At 39.7% G+C, this 26,723-nt stretch overlaps 1 protein-coding gene across 18 annotated transcripts in view; it reads right to left on the reverse strand.

Moving 5' to 3' along the window:
* Positions 1 to 26,723, reverse strand: part of KALRN (kalirin RhoGEF kinase) — a 475,447-nt gene that overhangs the window by 216,354 nt on the left and 232,370 nt on the right. For all 18 annotated transcript variants that reach the window (XM_068195349.1, XM_068195340.1, XM_068195344.1 and 15 more), the window contains 2 exons: positions 23,866 to 24,096; positions 1,489 to 1,611 (listed from right to left, as the gene is read on the reverse strand). In XM_068195349.1, coding sequence (XP_068051450.1) covers positions 1,489 to 1,611; positions 23,866 to 24,096 — 354 coding nt within the window. The remainder of the gene's footprint in view (positions 1 to 1,488; positions 1,612 to 23,865; positions 24,097 to 26,723) is intronic.

Consider the following 26,723-nt stretch of genomic DNA (forward strand, 5'->3'; position numbering starts at 1 on the left):
GTAAGGATTTCCCATGGCAGCTGAATGGTAACACTGAAATTCGTTAGCAAGCCAAGCAATGAAATACTCCATCAAGAGCTGAACATCTAATGAAAAGAAGGATCTTGGTAATTTGAATTTCCAACAACATAGATAGGAAAAGATTTTCAAGGGATTGGTGAATAATAATAATATTAGCAGAATTAAGTATGTTGAACATGGTTAAGAGGCACATTGGAGAAGACATGACAACATTCTACAGATATTTCAGGATTGTTAATTCATCCTATTTTCTGGGATCTATCCCCTTCAGGGAGATAAATAAGACTACAGGGATCTAAACAAGGAAATAATAATAAAAAAGAGATTGAGAGAAATATAAATGCACTGTGAGGGAGAGGAGAAAAAATATCTCATCAGTTGCTGCCATCAGGCAGTGAAATATTTTCCCTGAGGAAACAGTGAAAGAGGTATGTCCCTGTTACTGGAAATATCTTAAACTCAACTAGGCCAGCACATGGGAAAGGTTTTGAAGAAAACAAAAACTAAAATTTATTTTATGCCACATTGAAACATTTGAGCAATAACCTACCCTGTGTGTATCAGGGGGACAAGCATCTGATACATCCTGCTTTACATGGATCAATCAGGAATTTATCCAAAATACACAAAGGAGAAGTACCTTTACAGATTATCAGTTACAGGGAGTAGATGTTTCAAATCTACCTCAAAACGGTGTAACATGATCTGACAATCAAGAGCTGAGACTGGGTAATTTCTGGCCATGGATACTTAGGGGGGAAAAAAATCTACTCAATCTGTGGAAGAACTTACAAAAGGTTCTCTTTCTTTTAAATTCTGTAAATAAGGACAGCATGTATGCTTAAACATCTACTATGACTCCACTTTGAAGAATAGCAGTAAAATTTTAGTTTTCTACCAAATCCCTGGAAAAATCTTGCTTACAGTGTTCTATGAGTTAAATTAATAATAATAATAATAATAATAATAATAATAATAATAATAATGTCCACCTGTAATGATTGCTTCTCAGTCCAAAACAAAAAATCCCTTCCACGCTGAAGGATGGGAAGGGTACTTGTCCTTACTGCAAACTCTGGTGTTTCCCTGGCTTCTTGACAGCTGATTCCCACCTTATGCTCAAGGCCCTCAGTCTCCACTGTAGGAGTTAGGTTTGATTGTTCCATCACTCTCACTCATAACCATTCTCCTCCATGTCCCAACAGAAAGTGCTACTTTCCTGTAAGCTGCTGGTGATTTCTTATGGGCTTTGAGACCTTTCATTGACTCAGTGTGGTGATTTTCCGATTGTAAGTCCTGCAGTGCGCATGCTGACTTCCAGACCTTGGAGACAGGATCCTGGGCAGCTCCAAATCATTGAAGAGAGCAGCAGAAGTGTGTATCACCAAAACAGTGACAGCTTTCTCTGGATATACAAAAGGAGCAACAAAAATCAAGCCAGCAGAAGTGTCTGGTTCAGACTCTTACCTGTGCTACCTCTTCAAAATCATCATGTCTTTTCTGCAGCGCACGTGCTCTGTGTAGAGACTTCCCCACTCCTGTGTGTTTGCTCAGAAAGGCTTCCCCGTGATTTTCAATCCAGTCCAGTACCTGCCAGAAAAGAAGAACATCCAGTTACCTCTCCTGTCTCAGAAGCACAGAGAAATCCTGTGAGGGTGGGTGAGGATGGAACAGCTGCAGAGGAATGCCTTGTGCTTGCTGTGGATGAACACAAGCAGCTCTGTCAAAATCCATTATAACTGGAGAGAAGATAAATGCTCATGGATGCTACTGCTAAATTAGGTTTATTGAATTTTTGTTATTCAATTTATTTTGAAGTGTAGCTTAGTTTTTGGAGCCTGGCAGATATTAAATATTTACTTTCACATGGATGACTTTTGGGTAAAGGGAATCAGAAATCTGGAATCTTTTACAAGAAGCAGCCTCCTTTGATGAGCTTGTGTAAACTGCAAGACAGCAGCAGCTGATTTCACATCTCAGTGTGTGAGAGGTAGTCCAAAAGCATGGTGGAGGGATCAATTAAAATCTGTTTTATGTGAGGAGAAAGCATTATCAGAGTTACTGGAATGAAAAAGTTAAAAACCTTCACTGCAGACCAGAAAATACTGACAATGTGAATCTTCCTATTCTTCCAAGTCCTTCTACTGAGTTCCAAATGTAACTGATCCTTATGGAAAAGCATGGTGACAAATCTGATACTCTGAGAGTTACAGAGGATTATCTTTTTAAAGTATGTTATCTGTATGTGCAGCACCCATGTGGAGTTTCTTCTTGCAATAATACGGACACTAAAACCTAGATCAAATCTCTTTGTGGTTTACTACAAGCTGGAAGAAAACCCCAAACTTGACAATATAAGGTTGGGAAATTTCACAATGAGATTGATACTCTTTCTCCATCTCTTTCCAATACACAGAAGCTGAAGGAATACATAGTACTTGAGCAGCCCTGGTATTTCTGTAACAGGTGGGACTTCCTTCAGCAAGGAGCCCTGCACTCCCAGCAGCTTCTGGATCCTCACTGCAACTGATGCCAATGGGCTGGGATACAACAGCTGGAACTTCTGTCACTCTGAAGGGACAAGACACTGCTGGCAGCCCCAGGATAGTGACAGTACCACAGATATTGATTAAGCCCAGAAACCTACCATTGGAGAAATGGAAGATGGGATTATTTATTTGTTTATTATTTCAGGCATTTAATGGCTTGGTTGTACAGAATCTAAACCACCTGAGCTCTGAGGTTTTTTTGTGTAATGTAGATTCCAGGTGTATTTTTATAGAAGTCCTAAATACAAACAAAGCCTTATGCACATATACTTATGTTCCAACCTTATTTCTTTACAAAGAAAAGCATTTTTTAAATTAAAATGTAGTGTTTACAACACATTTTTCATCCACAGAGTACAAGTAATTTCACAAAATGGGGTAGCAAAGCACTTTATGTCCTGCAGGGACAACACATATTTGACACAAGTGCCACTGTGGGGAGGAGGAAGCAGGAGCAGATGTGCTGGCAGTTCAGCCATCACTTCCTGCTTCCCTTTCTTTGACCAGCTTGTCTCCCACTTGCTCTGTGTACAAAATCCCAAATACATTTCTTCAAATTGCTTGACAGTCATGTGCCAACTGGTCTGCTAAGAGCTTTTCTGCCACATTTTTTTGACTAGGAACGACTATATGACTCGGAATGACAATTACTGGGGGCCAGTCTCCCAGCATTTGTGTTGTTAACAGTCTGCAAATAATCCCATTAACAATCTCTCTTCCCTTGTCAGAAGTTTTCAACATATCTATTATAAGTGGAAGTAGAGCCAAATTCAAGTTTGGAACAAATCTCATCTTATATTCTTTTTTAAATGGCAAATGGCTTTACTTTAAACAATGTTTCATATTAAATTAGTATGCAGTATGTACTTTTTATTTATTAATAATTGATAGCCACTTACTGTAACTCTACAGAAAACTATTCCAATAACTTTTTCATGCTTATAGCATTGAAGTAGTCATCAGAGAATAACTTGCTGATCAGCATTTTCTGTTCTTGGAGACCCATGTTAACATATCTGACCACTCCAGTCATCAATGAACTTGTTTTCACAACCATTCTGTGAAATACATAAATTCTATAATTTCATTTTGCACAGAAGAGGCGGAAATAAAAACATTACATATATATATATTATATATGATGTAAAAAGTCTCAGTGAATTCTTGAGTTGTCCCAGGAAATTATCAAAAGACCAGATGTTAGTATGAGGTTCTGATAACCTGATAGGCCTAATTATCAAAAGAATCCTCAGTATTTACTAAGATGCTAATAAACATAATATGTTTTTCTGTATAGAATGCACTTGGATCTAATAAGCTCACAATAATTTGCAAGCAAAGAGAAATATCACATTTTTGTTTCCATCATAAAAGACACAGAAAGTTGGCACTTTAAAAAGCTGAGATATGAAATAACAGAGTGAATAAAGCAACAGCAAAAACATAAACCTGTGTGGACACAAAGCACTTAATCTGCCATGCAAACAATGAGGAATATTAACCAGTCAGTCTGTGGCAAATGCAAGAAGAACTCTGAAAGGTCCCAGTCAAACCTGAAATCACCAGCATTTGTAAACATCTATGTGTCAACATATTTGGAGAAACTCTCCATTACCCCGAAGAAAGAAAATATCTTTAGAGCTAGAATAACTGTGTAATAATTCAAGATAAACTTTTAACATTTTAATTGAGAGCACGGACTGTGTAACTTACTCTTCTGCCAAAAATTAACATCCTGAGATACAGGTATATGTTAACGTTACAGTGACTTAGTTGAAATAATTTAATTATCCCTTAAAAACTTAAGAAGCTTGAAGATGCCATTAGAAGTGCAGTTAAGAGTGTTTTCCAAATTAAATCTTCAGATTTCCTAATTATGCTTTATTGCCAAGCTGTATTTTATTCTAGCTAGGAAAGGACTATAACTCCTGAGTTCTTTGGAATTAAAAGAACTGTTCTGTTCTGTTAAAAGCTGCTTCTGTTCACTGAGGTAGCTATAGTATGTTAATATCTCTTTTTAAAAATATTTTTTCATTTCACTAGTTTAAGATTAACATTGATAGAAACATTATTTTCTATTACGATGTGCATGTCCTGTCTCCTTATCTCCTCAAGGGCACAATTACACACCCAACAAAATAAGCAGCAAACCCAGGTCATGGAGAAAATGAAATAAAACTCAGTACAGCTAGAGCAGGCTGACTGTGTCAGCTATTACAGTCATTATATGGCTCGATAACCACAAGATTCAAAATGCTACCTGGAGGAAGAATAGCCCTAACTGTCCCTGTAGAATGATCTGTGTAACTGTTAAAATGATAATAGTGGCAATTCAGACAGGTTTCATGTGAGCAGAGCATTGGGAAGGAGGTATTTGAAAAGAGCCACTTCCAGAGCCCTTTCCATACTCCTTCTTGCTGAGGATCCAACTCCTGCCTATGGGAAGTCTACAACCTATGGCACAATTAAACTGGCAAAACAAATCCTGCCCAGGTGGGGCCAGGGAAAAACACACTTGAGAGTCCACTGGCAGGGAATGCTGATAGTTTGTATGGGATACCCTAGGAAAACATGGGAATAAAGAGATGGAAAAATGTTTTTAGAGGGATAAGGTTGAAGAAGCAATCAGGCAATAATTTAGTAAAGTTCTGGGATGATAATTGCTCTTCCTCTAGGCAAATTTATATGATGGGAATATGGCAAGATGATTACATTAGTGCAGTTAAGGTCAAGTCTTTTAAAAAATTTTAAAAAGTTAATTTAGTTTATAAATAATAAAAGCAATAGGGCTCTATTTTTAAAGGGAAAACAGACATTTCAAGGCAGCACTTTGAAAATTAAGTCTCTTTCTGCAGGTATCTTTCCTAATCAGAAAATGTGAAAATTAAAAAACATCTCTTAACTTAATCCAATTTAAATCAAAATCTCCTTGTGAACCAATTCTTTCCCAGCAAATCCTCTTGATCTGCACCCATTTTACATGAACACAAAATGTCAAAGGAGTAGTAAATCCATTACTTTAAGGAACTATATCTGCTCTCGAAGTTAGTTGAAAAACTTCTGTATTTTCACATCTTTTAAACCGTATTTCTTTTAGCAGAAATGAATGAAGATAAAATAAGGATGACTTGGGTAAGAATCATTAAAGTTGGAAAAGAACTTGAAGATCATTGACTCCAACCCAGCACTGCCAAGCCTACCACTAAACCAGGTCTCTAAGATTCTGCACGTGTTTTGAATACCTCCAGGGATGGTAACCTCACACCTTCCCAGGCAGCCTGAACACTGAGGGTCAAACACAGCAGTCTCTGCCCTCGTGCAACAGGAAGAGATGAGAAGTGTGAGCTGGTGACTCAGACGCAGCGTGTGGTACCAGTGGTGACAGAGCACCCCGACTTCTGCATTTGAGCCAGGCCATGTCCAACAGTTCCATTCTCCTGAGTGAGGTGACCCACTGAAGTGCCTTGGCCAAGGCAATCATTAATCTTTGTTACCCTGAAACCCACTGTTGTTGCCATAGTGACTCTTAAAACAAGGTTGTTCTGAAAACTGAAAATAAATTATACCATTTTACACTTCAAGCAGTTAAGAGTCAGATCTTGATCTCAAAACAGTACAAAGCTGGTATAACTCAAAGGGGTTAGTTTAACTCTTTGGTAACAGAGTTGTAATAAATTCCAGAGCAATTCCACCTAATTTATTCAGCTTTAAATGAGGTCCCATTTCAAATAGGTGCATAAGCATTGCCTAATTTTAAACACATGGACAAAGCCTCTAAAACTGTGTAGTCAAAAGAAGCCAGGCAGTATCAAGATACCACTATGAACACTTTCTTGCTTGCTCTCGAGGCACTATGGGCTGACTAAATTCTGGTGAGATACCAGGAATTCACAAGGCACTTTAAAATTCACAAGAATCAAATCTTTTCTTTACTTTCCTGCAGCTGCTATTATGAATACTCAATAGATTGAAGGCCCTGCATGACTGAAACTCCTATTCCAGAAGCCATGCCTTTGCCAAGCCTGCTTTTTGTAACCAAGAAATGCATTTAAAAGATTCATATTTCAGATCATACTTTACATCCAAAGCTTATTATAAATGCTTTGTTCCACTGCGCAGCAACAAAATCCAATCTTTTCCGTCAAAGCCCTTCAAAACTGTACAAGCCTAGTTAATAATACTTACTGGGTGTACCAGATTTTCCAAATACAAGACAGAATCTCTTGATACTTCATTTTCTTCTAGAAGAAGTAGAAGTTACACATCATATATGCATTTATGAGTGACACAGTTCAAAACAGATCTGCTCTCAGGTTACCCACAAACCACTCCTTTACTGGGAGGCAAAAGTGCCTTTAAGAGATACTTGGCACATTTGCCAAGGAGACCACTGACTATGAGTAGAGGCAGCAGCCAGTGTGGGATTGTCAACTTCTATCCACTGGAATTCCATCTAGTGACTAAAGCTGCTCTGTGCAGGATGGCATGCCCAGCCCAACCCCTGGCCTGCTACCAGGCCCTCCAGGAGAACTTGGTGTCAGCAACAGCACCAGGGAAGACAGAACAAACACTGAGAATCCAAAGAAAAACAAAATGAAAAATCCCCCCTAACTCACAACAACTCAAGGAGACTTAAGAAATACTAATCCTCTGTAATGAATAAAATGCACACACAGTCTGATTTAAATCAGTTTCTTTTTGTGTTCCAAATCATTGCTGAAAATAGATTCCTTTTCCCTATTATCCCTGGCCCTGTCACAGCAGGGTAATGTCAAGTAAAGGTCTAGCTGAGAAAATACACTGAAATACAAAGGAACTTATCCTCTGGCTTTTCCTGCTATTATTAATGGTTTATAATAGAACCCAAAACAAAACTCAGCCATTCTCATCTGTGGTTTCAGTTTCCTAATAAAAACTCCCTTCTTTCACTTCTTCATTATAAATTTATGTTGGTGGCACAATAAAATATTGTTACAAAACCTTTTAAAGATGCAGATCACACCTCATGTTTAAACCAGAAACATCAACTTTGGCTCCCACTAAATGATTTTTATTTCCAGAGGCATCTATATCTGACTCCAAAACTCAGATCTTGTTCCCAACAAAAGCCACAGCGAAGTTTCAGCAAACATGGATCAAAGACCCCACGTGTGTGAAGTTAAGAGGCAGGAACTATTTGTGCATCCAGCAGGATCTGAGCCTCTGGACACACATCTCAACACCATGTCCTCTTTTCCATGCAGCAACATGTGAACGTGTGTAGTTCACAGATTGCAGTGCACAGGTTGAAGCAGCCGCCATGGCCAGATACAGCCCTGCTGTAGAGTAGAAAGTAGAAAGCAACAAGGATTTAATATCAAAAGTGGACTGGAATTGGAGTGATTTGGTTCAATGCCCAGCATGGCAGTTGAGCAAATGACTCAACATCCCTCCCTCCATTCACTTTTCTAAAATTACATTAATCACATGTACAGTTGAAAAAAGCAAGGCCAACAGAGAAAGTGGAAAGCTGCCTTCCACTTTAAGTAGGAACTTTTTCCACTAAAGGAACATACTGAAATATTATAAATAATAAGCAATGTGGTGGCAGCTCTACAAAAGGGAACAGGCAATCCTTTGAAAGGCAAGGCTTTAAAATCAGCTGCAAGCTGCTCCAAAACCACTCAGGTACAAATGCCTAATTGCTGAACGTATACCTATAAATCCTGAAATACCACAGCTGTATCTGCCCATGCAGCAATGACTAGTTCATCTTCAGAAAATAATATAGCCAGCCTACCAAGTTCTTCTGTATGTAATTCAGCTCAGACTCTAAGTAATAAGAGTCACTTATTTCTAACTGTCTTAAGACATGGTATAGCCCAGTATCACCAGACAAGCAATCTGAGGTTTCAGAGGAGTTTTTTGGGCATGTTTGTTTGTTTGTTTTAAGGTGGAATTTAGTGAACAGAGGTACACTCATTACCTTAGTCTGAAGACAGGACAAGAAGGATGAACTTTGATACTTCTTCAATCCTTTCTCAAGAAAGAGCTCTCTTAAAACACTATAACAGACAATGTTCCTTAAATCAGTTAAAATATGCTTGACCACCATTTTGCCTTTCCTTTTCAGTACAACTTCTCCATGTTGTATGTGTGGAGTCAAGTGTGCCTGGGTCTCCTTCAAAAGCCAGAGAATTAATACAGCTCCTAGTAAGCAGGAGTTTTCAATCACTCCCTGCTTTTGCTCCCTAATTGTAGCTATTCCAAATACCATGACATAAATGAAGAGGTATTTTCAAAAGAAAAAACATACAGTCCCATTTACCCTTGGAGGGAAAAACAACCTTACAGACCTATCAGTATTTTGCTGCATATTGCAACTAAATTAATGAGGGGAATTAAATGCAGAGCCAATTAAAATATTTTTTTTTAATTCCTTTATTCCCTTGACTAAATTCAACCAAAAAAGAAGTCCCTATGGAGTCAGATTGTAGGTGTTTTTATGAGCTTCCTGGACATTATGTGAAAGTTTCACCTCTGCACAATTTTTCATTTGAACAACAAAAATCTAATCTTTGTAGCTTAAAGCCCCACTAGTTTATCAAAACAGAACATCCAAGTTCTGTTCTTTGCAGTGGGGGCAGCCTAACAAAGCACAGCTGACACTGCTGGACACATCTGAGTAAACTGTGCAACTACTGGGACATGTGAGTCCAGAGGACTGTCAGGAAGTCCTAGATATGCAAAAATGCATGCATATAGTCTTATTCACACTTCTCACTGCTTCTAGCACCCACAGATATCCTACAAGCCCATCTGGAAACAGGTCTGTAGGAGTTTATCCAGAGAAGACAGTTCCTGCAGCAGGATCCTTGCTCATCAACAGCTTCTGCAGTGGAAAACACTACAGAATAACAACTCCCCCAGCAACCCCCTTCTTAGAAGTTTCTGTTGCAAAAATATGCAAACTGGTTATGAAAGGGCTGCAGACTTAACAGGATGACTAAGTGAAGACATCCTAAAAATCTCCCATAGCAATGGACTGCACATCAATGAGACTGTTCACAACTTCTCAAGCAGAGGCTCAGAAGTTCATGAAGTTCATGGGGACTTGCTGCGTCATTTCTCTGCCATTCCCCACCCATCTCCAAGAACTTTCACATTATTGTAGACCTACAGACCTGGACAATAGTCACAATTACTTATCTGAGTATCCCTGATTATCCCAGATATGCCACCCTCCATGGGCAGCATAGCTGCTCCCCTCATGTGATGGTGAGGGACACACTGCTCCCACAGAGCTGCTCCACCTGAACTCCTTACCTTTCCACAGGCTTATACTGCAAAAAAACCCTTGTGTCTGCTCTCTGCAGATGGCTCCCATGTGCTTGTACAGTTCTTCGTATCTATAAAAGTATCATGATGGTTTGGAACTGATAGGAGTTTGGAGAAGAGTGAGAATACAATGTGTTCTGGTCCCATCCACCTTCTTGTAAAGAATGGAATTGGTCTCAGCTCTAGTAATTAGCAAAATGTAGGACTTAATTGTGTTTCTCTTGGAAACAGCACGTTCAGTTCTGGGCTCTGGCAGAGCTGGCTGGGTGTAGGCTGGGCATTTTGAGAGCAAGACTTGTCCCTTTCCTCTGGGCAGTGCCTGAGGGCACGCAGCCCCAGTCTGCTCCTTCACTAAATGCCATCATCTGGGATGTGAGCTCCCCAAAAGGGAGTGGGAATATACACCACATGCCTCTCTTACTCTGAGAAGGAACTTCTTTCAACTTAACATTGCTTTCCTTTGGTAAAGTTCACATTCATCAAATGTACCCACTTATCTTTCATTTTCTCAATTAAATATTTTACTTCATAAAATTTGGCAATTGCCTCTCTAAAAACATTCCAAGTAAGAGAACAATAGACAGACAAATGAAGAACTAATGTTTCTTCCTTAATGCCTGGATTGTTACTAATGTTCCCAGATTATTGTTTTTTAAGGAACTCAAGAAAAGGAAAAACACATCTTCAAGTTAAAAACATTGTTATATTCTTTAAATGCTGAACTTCTTTTAGGCAAGATTTCAAAGCTGAGTGTAGGTGGAGAAGCTATAAATAACCATATTTGTGCATGTTCCTTCTGTACAAGACAGAGAAAATGTGCTCTGCATCAGCATAGAAAGATGCTGCTGTGCTCTGCATGAAGCTTCTCCAGGATGACAGGTAGATTATTTCTTTTGCAGTTATGCTGCTGGGTTGCTATTTGTGAGTCTTTTCTGCAGCTCTCAGGAATCGTACCTGGCACTTAGCTGCAGGGTAATGAATTAGCAATACAATTAATCAAGCCTGTCAGACTATGACCAATGGTAATATTCAGAAATTCAGAAATATTTTCTTACTTAGGGCATATAGACACTTTTGGTTGTTGCTGTCCATAGCACTACTTAGAAGAGTGATTTTGCTCCTTCTGAGACCAAGACATTTGTCCCAGGTCTCCCTTTCTTGTCCCATATTTGTCCTTTCACATCATTTTTCCAGAAGCAGCTGCTGGGTCAGACATGGCTGTGGCCAGCTCTAGTCTAGGTCTGCCTCCCCTCATTGGGGCTGTTTGCTTGGACATAATCAGAATTTCCTGAGAGAACGTCACAGGTCTCTCACAGCTCAAGACGATGTGAAGAACATTGTCCAGACAGAGTAAGCATTGAAGCAAAGGCAACCTGAAAAGCCCTTGATTTTTTGCTCAAGCAAATCTCCATTTCATTTTCCTCTGTTTCCACAACTTTAGCTTATGCTTCAAAGTTCCCAGGAAGAAAAATGCCTGAGCATGCTCAATGTCTGGCCCAGTTTCTTCCTCATGTACATAGGGGAATTCTACAGCTCTTTAGAAACAACAGATAAAACAATATCCTAATTATTAGAAACACCTTTTACTTTAACAATGCTCAGACTCTGCTGTGACCATGTGCACTTGAAGTTTTATTAATTCCTCAAATAATTATTTAGCATCTTGTGTTTCCTCCTACCTCTAGTAACTCTCTGTTTTGCTTCTCTGGTACCACCCCAATGGAAAAACAGCATTTGCAGAACTGATAAATGTGGAGACATGCACAGGACTCAGCTGATTTAGATTTCTAAGATCTTGACCTCCAAGTTGTTGCTACTAATTACAGCTATCATCACAACTAATCTTCATGTTTGTGAACACAGCAGCACAGTGCTGATTTTCATGTTTTTCAGGAAAAGCTTTCTGATCCTATAGAGAAATTTGTGCATTTTAAAGTGTGGCCTTTCATGGCTTATTAAGTATTTTCCTTGCATTTGTTCACTTCATTTTTTTTTTCTTGGTGGGAGTGTCCAAAATGTAGAAGGACCCCTTGAAATGTATAGCAGGTATGCAGGATGGAAAAGAGAAGCTACACAAACTCTTTAGAAAAGCACATTATTCTCAAATGTGTAAATAGAGGAATTGATTTGAACTCAGCCAATGACAGGCGTGCCTATGGGTTTCAAGAGGAGAAACAAAGCAAAACTAAAAGAGAGTGGGTAAAGATTCAGAAAAAATCACAACTGTTCTTCACAGTTCCAACACTGATTTGCTTTATGGTCTCTGTCAGAGCCTCAGTTTGTAAAACAAAGAAAGAAATTCTCTGTGAGATAAATGTCAGACTAGGATAACAGTATCATTACTGCTATCACAAAATACACGTTTTGATAGTATCAACCCAGTGAAACCTGTTACTAGTTTCAACAAGACATTTAAAGGTAAGTAACAACTAGAAAAGACTGAGAAAGCAAAGATGAGCTTTGCAACAGAGCATCTCTAATGCAAGTGCAGTGCTCCAGGCCCTAGACAAGCACTCAGGCACTCCTCACCGTGTTTGAGCTGCCTACTGCACCAGAGGGGAAACTGCTGATTGATATTAAATATTGAATAAAGGATATTGAATAAAGGATATTGAATAAAGCCCTGCTTTGGTTTACTATGGGGAACAGATTATTTAATCATCCATGTTTAACAAGGCTAACAATCCCAGTACACAGCAGAGACAGGTTTGGTAAGAGAACAAATCCCAGCTGGGTCAAAAGGGTCTTGGTACAGTCTTGTGGCAGTAACAGAGAAACTCACCAGGACGTCAAGTGCACCTCTGCAGTAACCTGAAACACCCCTGCCAGGAACAGAGCCCTTTGGTGCTGAGCATCCTGCCAACAGCTAGGAAAACACAACCTTTCTCCATGGGGCTCTGACCTGATTAGAAACTAGAGGTAAAATAGGAGAGCACAAACCATGTGGGGAAGAAGCAGGAGAGTAAAAATGGAGAAGTAGGAGAACAGGGATGAAAGAAGTCCCTGAATGTTGTAAGTGGCTGCTCATCATCAAGGACTTTTCTATGATCTCTTGTCTTTTAAATAATATCCACAACATTTAATCTCCAAGTTTGTATGTGCCAGGATGTGTGCAGGGAGAAAGGAGTGCAGTACAAGGCTATGTCTGACCTCCTGGCAGTGCTGCCCTGACACTGGGTCCTGCCCAGCGCTTCAAACCTGCACTGCAGCTTTTCTCCTGCTGTGAGGCCACGCAGCATCTCTTCTGCTGGTGCTTCCTGTGTGTCAGTCACTGCTCAGGCAAACCAGCTGTGCTCAACACACATGTCCAGGGCAGAGAAGTCACAGCTCAGGAGTGCAGGTAACTGGGGAAAGGGCCAAGTTGCTGTGGTGTGTGAGAAGCTTTGCCTGTAGCACACAGAACTGTGGTGAGCTGGGTACTCCCTGTGCCAGAAACAGCAGGGCTGGAACAAAAAGCCTGGAATGTTTACATCCTTGTGCAATCTCCTGCTGACTCTTCCACATGTCACAGCAGAAAAGGATCCTGTGAGGGTTTCAAAGGCTGAAAGGCCAGTGACCTTACAGATGCACCAGAGAAGGCCATGGATAATGGCAGTGAGGAGCTGTTTGTCAATGCCCAGGCTCCCATGGCAGACAGGTAATGCAAAATAAACTAGAAATATCAGCAAGAAGGATCAGACTTATGAAAACCCTTTTCAGCAAGAAACAACCTTGAGCTGTTCAGAGAAAAGAGGATGATTCCAGGAGTGACACTCATGAGAAGAATGAAAGGCAGGAGTGTTCAGGGACTCCTTGAGCATCTTTTTAAATAAAAGCTCAATTTTCCCCAAACTGAATTTTTTTGTGAAAAACTTTCTTATTTTTCTTCTAGTTTGATGGCTCTAGGGCTACAGCATCCCCTCATACTGAACTTCCTTCTCTTGTTGTTTCCTAACACCTTGTGAACTTTGAAAACCTGAAGAGGTAAGCAAGCAGGAACCATATCCAAAATACATTTTGATTGTTTAAAGTTAGTTTTTGTTGGAGGAACAGGGAAAATAATAATAATAAAAAAGTTTCATTTTGTGGTTTCCCTCCGCCCCACAACTATTCCTCCTTATTTGGGAAGGGAACCATCTGAAGGTCAGAATGTTTTATATGTTGCCGAAGCCAAAAATAAAAGTAATTTTCTCCATCCCTCAATACATGTTCCATCTAAAAAAATCCAAAAGGCAGGAAAAAAACCAAGTCAAGAGCTTTCAAAACAAAGGGAGTGGAAAGGTGAAAGACCAATGGATAGACCTGAAATGTGTTTGCTTTGCATATTTTCACATTTGAAAGACATTTTTGTTAAAGGGAACCACAGTGTAACATAAAAGAAGTTTATAGCTGTAAAAGTATACAGGAGTTGGAGCCAAGCAGCTCTGTCTAAATGTGCCTGCAGGGTTACCCCAGCCTAGGCAATAGCTTCCAGAACTACAATCCAGGTTACAGCTTCTAAAAACAAGCAAGAAGCTTTGTCTAAGACTTCCCTGTGAGGAATATGAAACAAAAGAAGTTGCCTAAAAGTCTCCTGTGAGCTGAAACTCTGCATTTAGTTAAAAATAATGTACAACCTCTCTTCCACGGAAAGAAATACCAGAACTCTTCAGTCAACTCTTCTACAAGGCAGCTAGCAGAACCAGGCACAGCCCACAGGAGATGCTACCAGAGCCAAGAGCTGCTGCCCAGCACAGCCAGGGATGGTAGTTTGTGGCACGGAGCAAGGCAGAGCTGTGAGGATGAGCAGAACTAACAGGAATGACTGGGATGGAGAGGAGCAGTGGGCAGAGACAGGTCATGGTGCCAGAGCAGCTCAGCCTAAATTGGCTCTTGCTACTCAGCAAGACATAATAATCTCAAACCATGAGTGTAATTCATTACAGAGGGGGAAAGTAACCATCTGGCTGAGCAGCTGCTCCATGGAGGAAAACACAGAGAAAAGTGTTAGAGTTGTACATTAGCAACCAGCTTTCATTATGCTCTTTGTTGTCTGGCAAGGTTTTTTTCTCACATCAATGAAAATACCTTTTGTTGGCCATCAATCAGAAGCAATATGAAAGAGGATTGATCATTCTGAGTGACAGGCAGGACCATGAAAAAGCTGGGAAGCCATATGAGGAGATAATTGAAAGGAAAGATCAAGGGAAACAAATGGAGTAGAAAAGAATGACTATTTTGGACTCCTAAACCAGTGCCTAAAATAGCATATTTATTTCTTAGCATAACATACCTTTATTTCAATTTTAGATAGTCCCAATAAATCCTATAAGATCTTTCCATAAGGGGTAAAACTGGAATAGCAATGACTTTGTTGGTTTAGAGCAGGGATCAGACATCCTGACACAAAAAGTTCTAGTCATGAAGCTTGAAGTGACCTTTGGCAGGTTGCTCAACATCAACCTTTTAGAAAACCCATAATCCTGAAATGAAATAAACCTTAATAAGCGAGAAACACTACTATTATTGTTACTTCTTAAAGTTACAGGGCAGAAAGTTTTCTGGCATTCCAGTCTACATCTACTCAAAGACCTTATTTTTCTCCATGTCCTTATGACAATTACTCATTCTAGCAATTGCTTTCAAAAAAATATACATATAGCTGGAGAAAACTCTATTTTATTTCTCTTTCTTCACCACTGCAACCCTTCTATTTTTGTAAGGCTAATCAGTAACAGACAAGCCTAATTCTCTCTCCTCCTTTGCCATGACACTAAGAGCCAACGATGCCTTTCAGAAACAATAAACTACACATGATATTTTCAGGAATCCTGACATGCAAACAATCCTGGGACAGAAATAGATAATGAGGACAGGATACATAATGACTACAAATTCTGTTTAAGTGCAACATCAAATTTTAGCAGTTTGCTGAGGACTGACTTCCCTGCAGAATGCTGCAAAGCAAATCTGGGATCAGGAAGACACTGAATGCCCAGCAGAATGGCATCACACAGGATTTGGGCTCCTGCATCCTAATAAATCCCACCCAACATTAGGTAGTGAAATGAAGGTCTTGTCTGAAGAGCCTACATTATCATTATTTCCTGACAGTCTGGAATAAGAGAGGGAAGTATCCAGGGTACAATGAGAGTCATTCTCAGGTGATGCCAGTGTCTCTCCATTGACTATAAAATGAAACTCTGCATTAGGCTCCTGACTTGGATGATTCAGTTATGCTTCTAAAGACAGGCAGGATAAATACAGACCATGGATCATTACACCTACCTACAGAGAAGGAACTGCATCTTTATATCACCTTCTCCATTTCCCCATGCTATGACTTGTTTCCTCTTCATCCACTGAAAGGCAGATCCAAATCCTCAATGAGTCAGTATGATTTCAGAGGGTTTCCACAAGAGCTTCTTAGCCTAAGAACCCAAACACTTGCCATTCAAGAAGTAGCAAGACAGACCATCTGAGAGGAACTAGGTCTTGAAGGACAGACAGTGCTCTAAACAAGAAAAACATTTTTTGACAGACAACAATTTTTTTTTCTGTTCCTCTTCTCACTTCATTAGGTTCAGAGATCAAGCTAGCTCATTCAGATTTCTTCAGATCTTATCTCCCAGGAGAGCTGTGAAGCTCATCAAGGTGGTCTTGCACTGCTCATACATCAGTGCTAAGTAAACTTCAGTTGGTAACTGAATCTGGCCCCCAGAGTTGGATATCCCTTGCACTACTGCTCTGTGTATAAATTAAAAAGTGATCATTATTATTTTTTCATCAGTGACTCTTTAGGAGCACAAAGAACAATGCTCTGCTTGTCTTAATAACTGTGCAAAGGAAGAATGAGACGATGATTGTTTCCAGATAATTTCAAATTTCACTTTAAATCAAATTATTAAGAGGATAGTGTATTGTTAATCAGCAACCTCTAAGGTACTTCCAGAATAAATATCTTTAAACAAAAATTTAAACCTATAGTTCTTTGTGAAGAATTTTGGCACAAAAATATTACAAGATAATACTGGTCTAAATTTAAGAGCATTGTCAGACATTAAGAACAGAGCTCCCTTTCTCTTATGTGAGTTTGAAGTATGTAAAGCAATTTACTTTTTAGGCTGACAGCTGCAGACTTCTGGAGTGTTCTTATACCATACAGTGATGAGTGTTTACAGGGTGCAAATGTCCCGGGTTCTGCCTGGACAGAAACACAGAGCCTGCCTCTATACCAACAGACACTGTCTGAACGTGCCCAGATAGCAACATGCCACATGAATCCCTCAGGAAGCTCTGCTGTGGCCCTTCAAAGAGAGGATTTCTAAGACAGAGTTACTGACAAAGAGGAAAAATGCACATTACTTCTTTAAGTTGTGTTCTATTTCCAAGAACCCTGTCCTATTTGTGTTGCACAACCCTGAGCACACTGCCAATAAATGCTCCATGTCTTTGCAAGCTAAAGGAACTAGAGAAACATCCCTATGAAATCACCAGAAACTGAAGAATTATGTCTGCAATATTCTCCTTCATAGTGTGGTTCCTTGTGCAGCAAATCCAGCACAATCTGGTCAAGGAGTACCAGGGGCTGTGTAGCTGTGCAGGGTGCTCTTAATCTATACTCTGTCACCACTAGAGCTTAGAGAGACATCCACAGTCAGTAGAAATCATCTGAAACTCTTGCACAATCCCATGCCACTGTGGGTTCAAATTAAGGACTGACAGTCCTTTTTTAATAGTTCAAAATAAGTAATTAAATCATTCAGCGATGCTTGCTATTTAAGTGGCCATTTTCACTATATTTGCAGGATACTAATCAGCACAAATAAACCACCACTTTCCTTCCAGCACTGGTTACTTATAAGTCCTCTTTGGAAGACAAGTGGGGCTACAATGCCCCAGGCTTCAATGCCTGGACTCACACTCACATTGCCTGAAAATGTTCCCATTCCTTTGGCAGGAGCAACAAGAATGGAATAAAAATTGCTGTGAAAAATCAGTTGACAAAATGTTTAATTGCACACTCTGTGATGTGGATGGAAGCAAACAGAAAACCCTTTTACTGCAATTGTACATCCTTTACTGCATAAATAATAAAGCAGAGAAGTGCTACATCAGAGGTGTTAGAGATGTACGTGAGTTTGGAGACACATGCACATGAGTTGGTCCTTTACAGCTGTATAGGTAAAAGTTGTATCTATCTAAAGTTGGTGTTCTATCAGAACTGTCTGGTGAGATATTCATATCAGATGATAAACCAGGGGCATCACCAACTGCTGGAAGGACAGGGTTAGTGAGAACAAAGGTATTTATCTCTTAGTCATGGATAACAAAAGGTTGTTTCCTCTCTTGTATCCCATTGGGAGAAGGTTGCCAAGAAGTTTTTCCAGTGTTAATTCACTTTCCATTATTTTTGGGGGGCAATACAACCCTAATTAGAAGCTCTACTCACTATCACTTATGGCCAGTAAGGTCACATACACCTTCTAAGCTCAGAGAAAGTGCAGCAGTAATACTCTGAAAATGTAAACATGTAAGTGACAAACATTAAATGCATCTCATGACCACATCAGTTTACCAAAGGAGTTGTGAAAATTCTCTAGGCTGCTTTGAATTGTAATGTTTTAATTAATGACTGACAGTGGGAGCTATTTACAGGCTAAATCTGTTCAGATGGCACACAGAGCATGTGATGTATTTTTGCAGGCTGATGTGGCTGAAGTCATCTGGTAGTAAATATAATCTTGACTTAATTATAATGTTCTTTTCTCTTCCTTAGCAATTGTTTATGAATAAATTTCTTGTTTTACAAGACCCAGTGAAGGTATTATTATAAACAAAGCATAAAAGCAGATATATAGTCTCATTTCCTTTGTCTCTGAAACAAACTACAAACATGTTGGAAAACTACAGAATGTTGGAGAACACTTCACTGCCTTGAAGGGATCAAAACAACCAAATGTACACAAGCAAATGGGGAGTAATACACAGACCTAACCCTCTAAAATCTTGTGTGAGAGCTAAATGAAACATAAACTGCCTCAAATATCCAAGCATTCTTCTGCAAATGGACGACATAGATCACATGGAGTGCTCAGCATTCTCAGATAGTGTATGGAGACAGACAGATGTTGGCAGGACATCTTTCCATACGAATGATGTCAGGATCATGCCCTGATCTGTTTTCTCTGCCAGTAAAAGCCAGACACATTACAAGTTAAAGTGCTTGGTTATGAAGAGAGACAGCCTTTCCTCTTCAATACTCTGGAGTCTCCCACAACAATGGCAGCTGGCAAATGTAATGATATCAGAATGGCCACATGGCCTTTGTATCCATCACCAGAAGGCAGATAACCACGTAAGGAAACCAAAACTATGTCCCTTAATGTATCTGGGCATGAAGCCAACAGAAGGCAAATCCCAAATTTAGAGAAATCAGATGAACCTGACACTAGTCTAGCTTGACCTTCTCAGTAACCAAGAGGATTTGAGACATCACTGCAGCTGGAAAGGCAACAGTTCCAGCTTTCTTAGCACTGCCTACCCTCTCACCAGTAAAGGTTTGTCAGTGTCATCTTGCTGTTCATCACTGGTCTTCATCTGCCATATGGGGCCTGCTCCATTTTGCCAAGCAGAGCCACCACAGCTAACTCAACACTGTTCACAGCCAAGAAACCACCAGCACACACAGTACCTCTACATCCACCTATTTTTCCACTCTTCATTTACAGGCAGACATTCCAACCAAAGTGAAGCAAGAAGAAAGTAGCACCAGCAGTGATCTTCAGAGAAACATGAGTCTGTGGAGAAACAGGCTGCCTGTGCCAGGCTGTGTTGGCATGTAGGTATGGAAATGATGGAAAGACTGAGAATTTCTGTGAGAAGCAATGAAGGCTGCAGAATGAGTGTCAGTGTGACTATTCTGACACAAAAGTGCGCTAAAGTACCAAGTTCCAGGCTTGCCCAGACCCCTTCAATAATTCATCAAATAGGTCTCCTTTCTCCTTCTACTTTAACAGGTGTGCTTCACTTGAATGAGTTTACAGAGTGGAGAATTCAGGTGAAAGTCTTGCCCATGTGAAACAAAGGGGTTGGGGAGGCAATGGGGTGAAGAACAGCCTTTTAAACTTACTTCAGCTATTTCTAAGGCTGTTTGCTAACATTTTATGCTACAAGCTTTTTGCTACCCTTGCTGTTTCATGGTGTTGCTGTTTATGAGGCAAGGGAACATGTTAGAGCGGAGAGATGCATGAAGAGGCTGGCAGGATAAATCAGGACCTAACAGTGTAAAGCAGTTGGAATGTGAGAAAATATGAGAACAGTTTCAAATCTCAACAGAAATGGAAATGGCATTAATTTGATGGTAAATAGTCTGCAGAAGGGGAAGACCCAGAGTGGAGAGGAGCAAAAGGGAAAAGGTACCAAAAATGGGCCAATGCATCTGCAGCCACTACAAAATAATGGCATGAAAGTCAAAGGGATTTTTTTTCTCCCTTGCAGGAGAGAATTTCAGCACCTCCTCCCACAGCTATGTTCTAAAATGATCAAACAGTGCAGGTCTTCCCTATCTGAAACCAGAGAACTTCTAAAAAACAACTGAAGCAATGAAGTATTTTACACACTCAGCAACCCAACATTTTTATAATGATCCTAAATACTTTTGGTGTTAAAAGAGTTTCTTGTCAGTTCCTGCCTGTGTTGAACCTTATGGCAGCTCACAAATTTTCTTAACTGCTGTTGCTTTTGTGTGAATGGTGCTCTATTTCCTGGGAAGGCTGCAAATGCAGTTTCACACCATTTATTTTCTTTCCTTCTTTAAAACACTATATATTCATAACTCAGCATCCTTAGCACACCATTATTTATCTTGGTTCACATGTGCAAATGGATGTAATTGTATTAATACATAGATGTAGTAGCAAATAGTCTTGTAAAATGTCTGATGGTGTGAGCTAGTGATTATTTCTAATAATGTTTTATAGCATAACATTTCTTACATTAATACTGTAACTTGGCAATCCACAGTGTTTACACTGTTTTTTATACAGCACAATGTGAATTTCAGTGATGCTGTAACTGCAGGGATTTTGTGCAGTTCATGCTGAAACCCAGCTAGAATCAGAAGTATTTCCTTGACAGTGTGAACCTCTGAGAACACAGCCCTGATGTGCCATTAGTACATGCAGCAGGTAGTCTTACCTTGCAAATAGTGCAGATAACTAGAAATTATATGAAGGAGCCCTGTTGAACACTGTTTAACTCCCAAATCCAGTTCAAATGGCACACACTTGGCCTACACAAAGCCTTCATCCAGCTAATCAGTTCTGCAAGACCTCTCCATTATCTCTTGATATTCCATGGCCAAATACTCAATCCCTCTGAGAAGACTAACCAGAGTAGTTAGATAAGGAATTACTGGTCTCTCAGGGTCCATAAGAGTCTCTTCTTGGAGATGTCTTTACCAAAATCTATTAATGTTGTTAATAGCAGACTGAGAGGATGCAAAATAATCTTGCAGTCTTTATTAAGACATGCAACTCAACAAAACCTGTCCCTATTAACATCCACATGTGAGACAAGATTGATGCACAACAGGTGACATGACAAGAAAGGTAGGGATGAACAAGTGAAGGAGTGCAAGCTCTGCCACAGACGTCATCGTTCACCAGAACTTTTACTGCACTGGGCAACAGCTGGAGAGGGTGAGCCACAGGATATCCTGACAGAGAAAACTGCACCTGTGAGAAACTGTTTAATTCTGAGCTGTGTGACAGAATATCATAGATAAATTATGCTGTATCATTATGTGTTTAGAAGACAGAGAATTCTAATAAACTCAGGGCTCTCTTGTCAGGATTTCTTCTCCCACATCTTTTCATTTTCGACTTGAACTAGGGGGAGCTCAGTTGAAGGTTATTAAATTTTGACAAGGCAAGAAATTATTATAGATAAATGTTGCTTATAATCAGTGACAATATAGAGGTAGACAGCTTCATCTACCAACTGATGGGCTTTTAACCACATAAGCATAATAGGAATTGCATGACAGATATACAGGAGGTGATTCGTTTCAAAAAAAAGCCCCCATCAACATACTCAGATATCTTCCTCCTCCTCACAGAATCTACAATTCATATTTCTGTTTAGCTGATAATTTCATTTATGAGTTACAAAGCATTTATCTTGAATAGTACAGATGTTTAGTGAACAGAATGATTCATCTTTTCCTCTCTACTTTCTAAGTAGGACAAAGAGATGCCTCCAGTGTGTGCTGGGATGGAAGCATGTCTGTCACTGAGTTGTTGCTTCCCAGATAATAACTACCCATTAAGAGAAAAATTTGGAAAGACTGCTGCCAACAGAACTCACACACAGTAATGCTCTCTCAAGTGATTGTGCTCCAGAGACTCTTACTGCCTGTCTCTTTTTCTCTCACCAAAAGCCACAGCACATACAAAGACCTGCTCCTTTTGAAAACCAGTGACACAGCTTCATTGCCTTGCATGTGTGGGAAGTCTGAATGGGTTTCATGAATGAACCTCATAAACACTTCTACTGTATTCAGAAGATGTAAGAAAGAAAGTTTCAGTTTGGAAAGACTGAACAAAAGTGTAAATCACCCTAGAGAATGAAGAATACCTAAGATTCTTATTGATGTTAAATACTACAATTAGAAAAAGTATAAAACCATCAGAATTTAAAAAACACTTGATTTTTCAGATTTTAACCCTGTATTAACTTCATGTAGTTTGCTGAAAGTATTCTAACTGAATACCAAATATATGCTCTATTTAATATATAGCTTATGAATTTCATTACCATGCAGTATGTTTGCTGACACAGAATGAAAGAGAAGTTGCTTAAATTAAGCATCTGTTACATTAAGTCCCAGTTTTAGTTATATATATGTCAGGAATATTTTTGTGGTTTTAGAGGAAAACCTGAGTAGGTAGAAATACTGGCAAATTTTTGAAGACTGCCAAAGAAATGGTCACAAATATTTGCAAAGGACATCTACAGCTACAGTTCTGTCTGTGCTGGTGCATTCCAGTTATGGCATTAATAGCACCACAGATTTGCACATTGAATAACAGTTGACTGTCTCCTGTCCTTGTTGGTCCATGTCTGTTTTGCATGTGACAGCTTTGTCGCTCCATCTCTGCCTCATTTTTCACTTGGAGGAAGGCAGTGGCATAAAGAACCCCAGGGACATTAGAATGCTCCATAAACATGATTAGAGCATTCAGCCTCTTCATTTAAAGCAAGTACCATATTGCTCCCAACATCTGCTTTGGGCTATAATGGGGCCCTTAAGCAAACCACACCACCCTGAATGAGCAGAGCCCTGGAACATCTGTTGATTGTGCCTGCATAGTTGGCAGCTACAAACATGGCATCTCATCCTTACTGTCACTCACACTCTTGTGCTGGCACTCATATGAATTCCTCTGGGAGAGAAAAGTTATCCACCTGGAGCTGAGGTTCTCTGAGACAAGCCTGTGCTGTATAAACTTTGTTTCTGTGAGGAGGGCTCTGAGCATTGAGGTGTGCACTTCACTGGAGCCAGCAAACTCATAGCATGGGTATGTGGACTCCATGAGTGGTAATAGTGCAAAGACCATGTAAACAGCACCACTAAAATGTCAGTTTATGTTGTTTCCACACTGAAAGGTGAAACACACCACAGTTCAATTGCTTTTTACACTTGAAATTCTTTTTTTCTATTAAACATCACTTTCTCAGGAACAGTAGGGTACCTATAGCTAATTGCTCACTTGTGACAAATTAACCACTGAAAACAGTGTCACATTCTTACAGGGAATGGACTGATCATCATTCAATAGACTGATTGATGATTTCCAACATGAAACCAAGAGATACTGAAAGATGCATTAGGATTTTAGACGATCTCTAGAGCTGTGTGTGAAATCTTGGTTATGGCATCAGCCTCTGGGTGAATCACTAACCTTTATGGCTGCAAATAAAGGGTCATTTTTTATCTCTTTAGTAGGTATATTACCTGTTGAACATCCTGCTGGAAAACACAGAGCTGCAGCCTTTGGTGTAGCCGGACCTTTCTGTGTTGCCAGATGCTTTCTAGGCGCCGCTGGTGATGCAGGACTTCATGTACCACATCCAACACCTGGTGAACAGCCTTGGAGTAGTTTGCAGTAGCAGTGAGGGATTCAGAATTCCCAGGACTCAAGGGACGCTGTAGGACATCCAGCAAGGCTTTTCCATCCTGGCTCACCTGAATGAAGAAATAGGTCTGCTTCACTGCACTGGTACTTAAGTATCTGACAGCTGACAGAGAACAGCCTAGCTCATTCTTTTTCTGCTGTGTGTTTTCCTTATTTCAGTCAAAAAGGAAGAAAGAGCTCATAACATCTCTTTTTGACTTGTACTTACACATTCAGCACTTGCCTTTGCTTCCTAGTGGCCCTGCTGTGTCACTCAGCAGGAGCACAGGTACAGCACTGCTGGGGCTGCACACAGAGACCCCAGAGCTTTATTCCATTGTGACACTTGGGCACTGAAAATTCCTGACACACACTGCGTGGTGACAGGTGGCATTTGCAAGAGCAGGCCTATCTTTGTGAGGAGGTGGCATTTTAAGAAAATCACAGATGGCAGAGTCATTCATATTCTGTATAATAAGGGAGAGTCCTTTTTTGTAGGATTACTAAGTATGTCTATACATTGAGAAGAGTGACATTCCATTCTGCATTTCATTCAGTGGCAGTGAAAAATAAATTAGTATATGACTGATTCTTTTCTTTCCCAGGAGCAGCTCAGAGGGACCTATGGTCTCAATTTTCAATAGACTATGAAGTTTGCTAGGAAATACCAAGCCCTCTGCACACATCTAACCTTTTTCAAGCATATTAAAAGATATTTACAGATGCAGAGGCATTTGAGCATTAAAAAAAAATCAGAATGCCTGTTTTTTTTAATGTCAGAATTTTTTTTTTTCTGGAACATTCCTGGACCATTTTCATATTGCAGGGGCAAAATGACAGATTTAACCATAAAAACCATATTTCTGCCAAAAAATGTGTGCATGCACTGATTCTCGAAAAATGGCTTTTTGAAATAACTTTTCAGTTCCAGATTACAAAATTAAAATATTTTTTTCAACAGAAATGGTAGATGAGGACACTATTGGAATCCCTCTCTTTTGCCAGCCTACTTTTTGCTTTTCCCTCCCAAACAAACTGCAGTGAAAATGACAAGTTTTCCTGAAAAGTGTATTTGTATGCAATCACAATCACCAGTCTTGACAGAAAATAGGTTAATTAATGTTTTTCACCCAGTTCAAATTTTGAATATTATCAGTCAAAGATAAAACCCATCTCCAGGATTTCCATGTCTCATTTATTCCTGCATTATAAGTTGCTTATTCAAATGTAGCAAATACCCTTTTAATGCCCAAACCTCTGTCTTTTGGCAAGCCATGCCACATCCTGGTCTGTGGTAGCACTGGGTATGTGGTACATTTCAGAGAAACCAAGAGACCTTTTGAGATGCATACTGGCAAAAATTGGAGTAAAATCTCATCATATTTATGACTATTTGGTGACCTTGGGAAAATTCTTGGGGTTTTTTTAAGTATTCAAGGTAATTTGGAACTAGATCAGGAAATAACTGGAGAGTACAAAGGGAGTGGCTTCCCATACTCAATTTCAGTTGTTGCTGAAGATCAGCTGGAATAATTTGCACATGCTGGAGCCTTTTAGGGTCACAGAGGGAGCAACAGCAGTGGATAGTGGTGATATGATGGAGGATTTCGGGAGGAAACACTGAGGCAGAGGTGTTACCTTGGCAAGATTATGGAGATGGCATTAGCTGCTAGTCAGGAAGAAGCAGCTTCCAGAGGAAGAAGATAAGGCATACTACATCCTATTTTATCTGTGGGAAGACAAGCAGCAACTTCTTAATTGCTGGGAACAGGAAACCAAGGCCATGGACACATGTAGGTGCAGATTATTAGACCAGAAACTCACTCTTTGCACTGGCTAAATCCACTGTGTAATTCAGTGTTTCTGTTACTGGGATTTGGGCTTAGAGGTGGTTTGAATCACTCCCTGGGTGGTGTTCCAATGGTTTTAATAGAGTCCCTGCTGATTTACACTGCTACAATAACAGCCAAACTGGGGTTAAAAATAAAAGTTCAAAAGTTTACCAGTAAGAGATGTGATTGCACAGAAAATATAACACATATGTTTTACTCAGGAAAACTTTCTTACAAAGTTTGTGCTGCAATACAGACCTATTAATAGCTACCCTTCTGCATTATCTCTTACTCCTTTGCCTTCTATGGGATGTAGGTTTTTATCTGTTGCATAGCAATTTGTTGTCTGTCTAAAAAGCTTCAGAAATTACAAGTTATGATTTTTCCCTGATGGGGATAACCTCCTGATTATTCTCTGGACAGACAGAGATAAAACATCATATTTGAAATCATTGTGTTGTCCTGTTTATAATCATTAATACAAATCAGAGGCTATTAGAAGTGTTCTTCTGCTCTCCAATTTACATCCCTGTCCCATCACACTGGACTAAATAAATGAAAAGAAGCATTGTGACCATCAGGTAACCAGTGGTACTCAGTATTCTCAAAGATAACAGAGATATTCCAGGGTTTCATATCATCCGCATCTCTGAAATTCTTCAGCTTAAAAAGCTTATTTTCCAAAACTATGACTATTATTGCATTCCCAATCAATAGCTCAGAAGGTCCGTGCTCTCAGAGTTCCCCAATGAGCAGATTTCAGAAAGGAACAGCCTCACAATTGCAGAAGCCACCTACTGTGCTCTTTTATTAATTTCCATGTTCTCCTCATAACTGCAAAAATAAATCAACAAAACTCTTTTCAT

Source organism: Anomalospiza imberbis, chromosome 7 (assembly GCF_031753505.1).
Source record: "Anomalospiza imberbis isolate Cuckoo-Finch-1a 21T00152 chromosome 7, ASM3175350v1, whole genome shotgun sequence".
NCBI classification, from domain to species: domain Eukaryota; kingdom Metazoa; phylum Chordata; class Aves; order Passeriformes; family Viduidae; genus Anomalospiza; species Anomalospiza imberbis.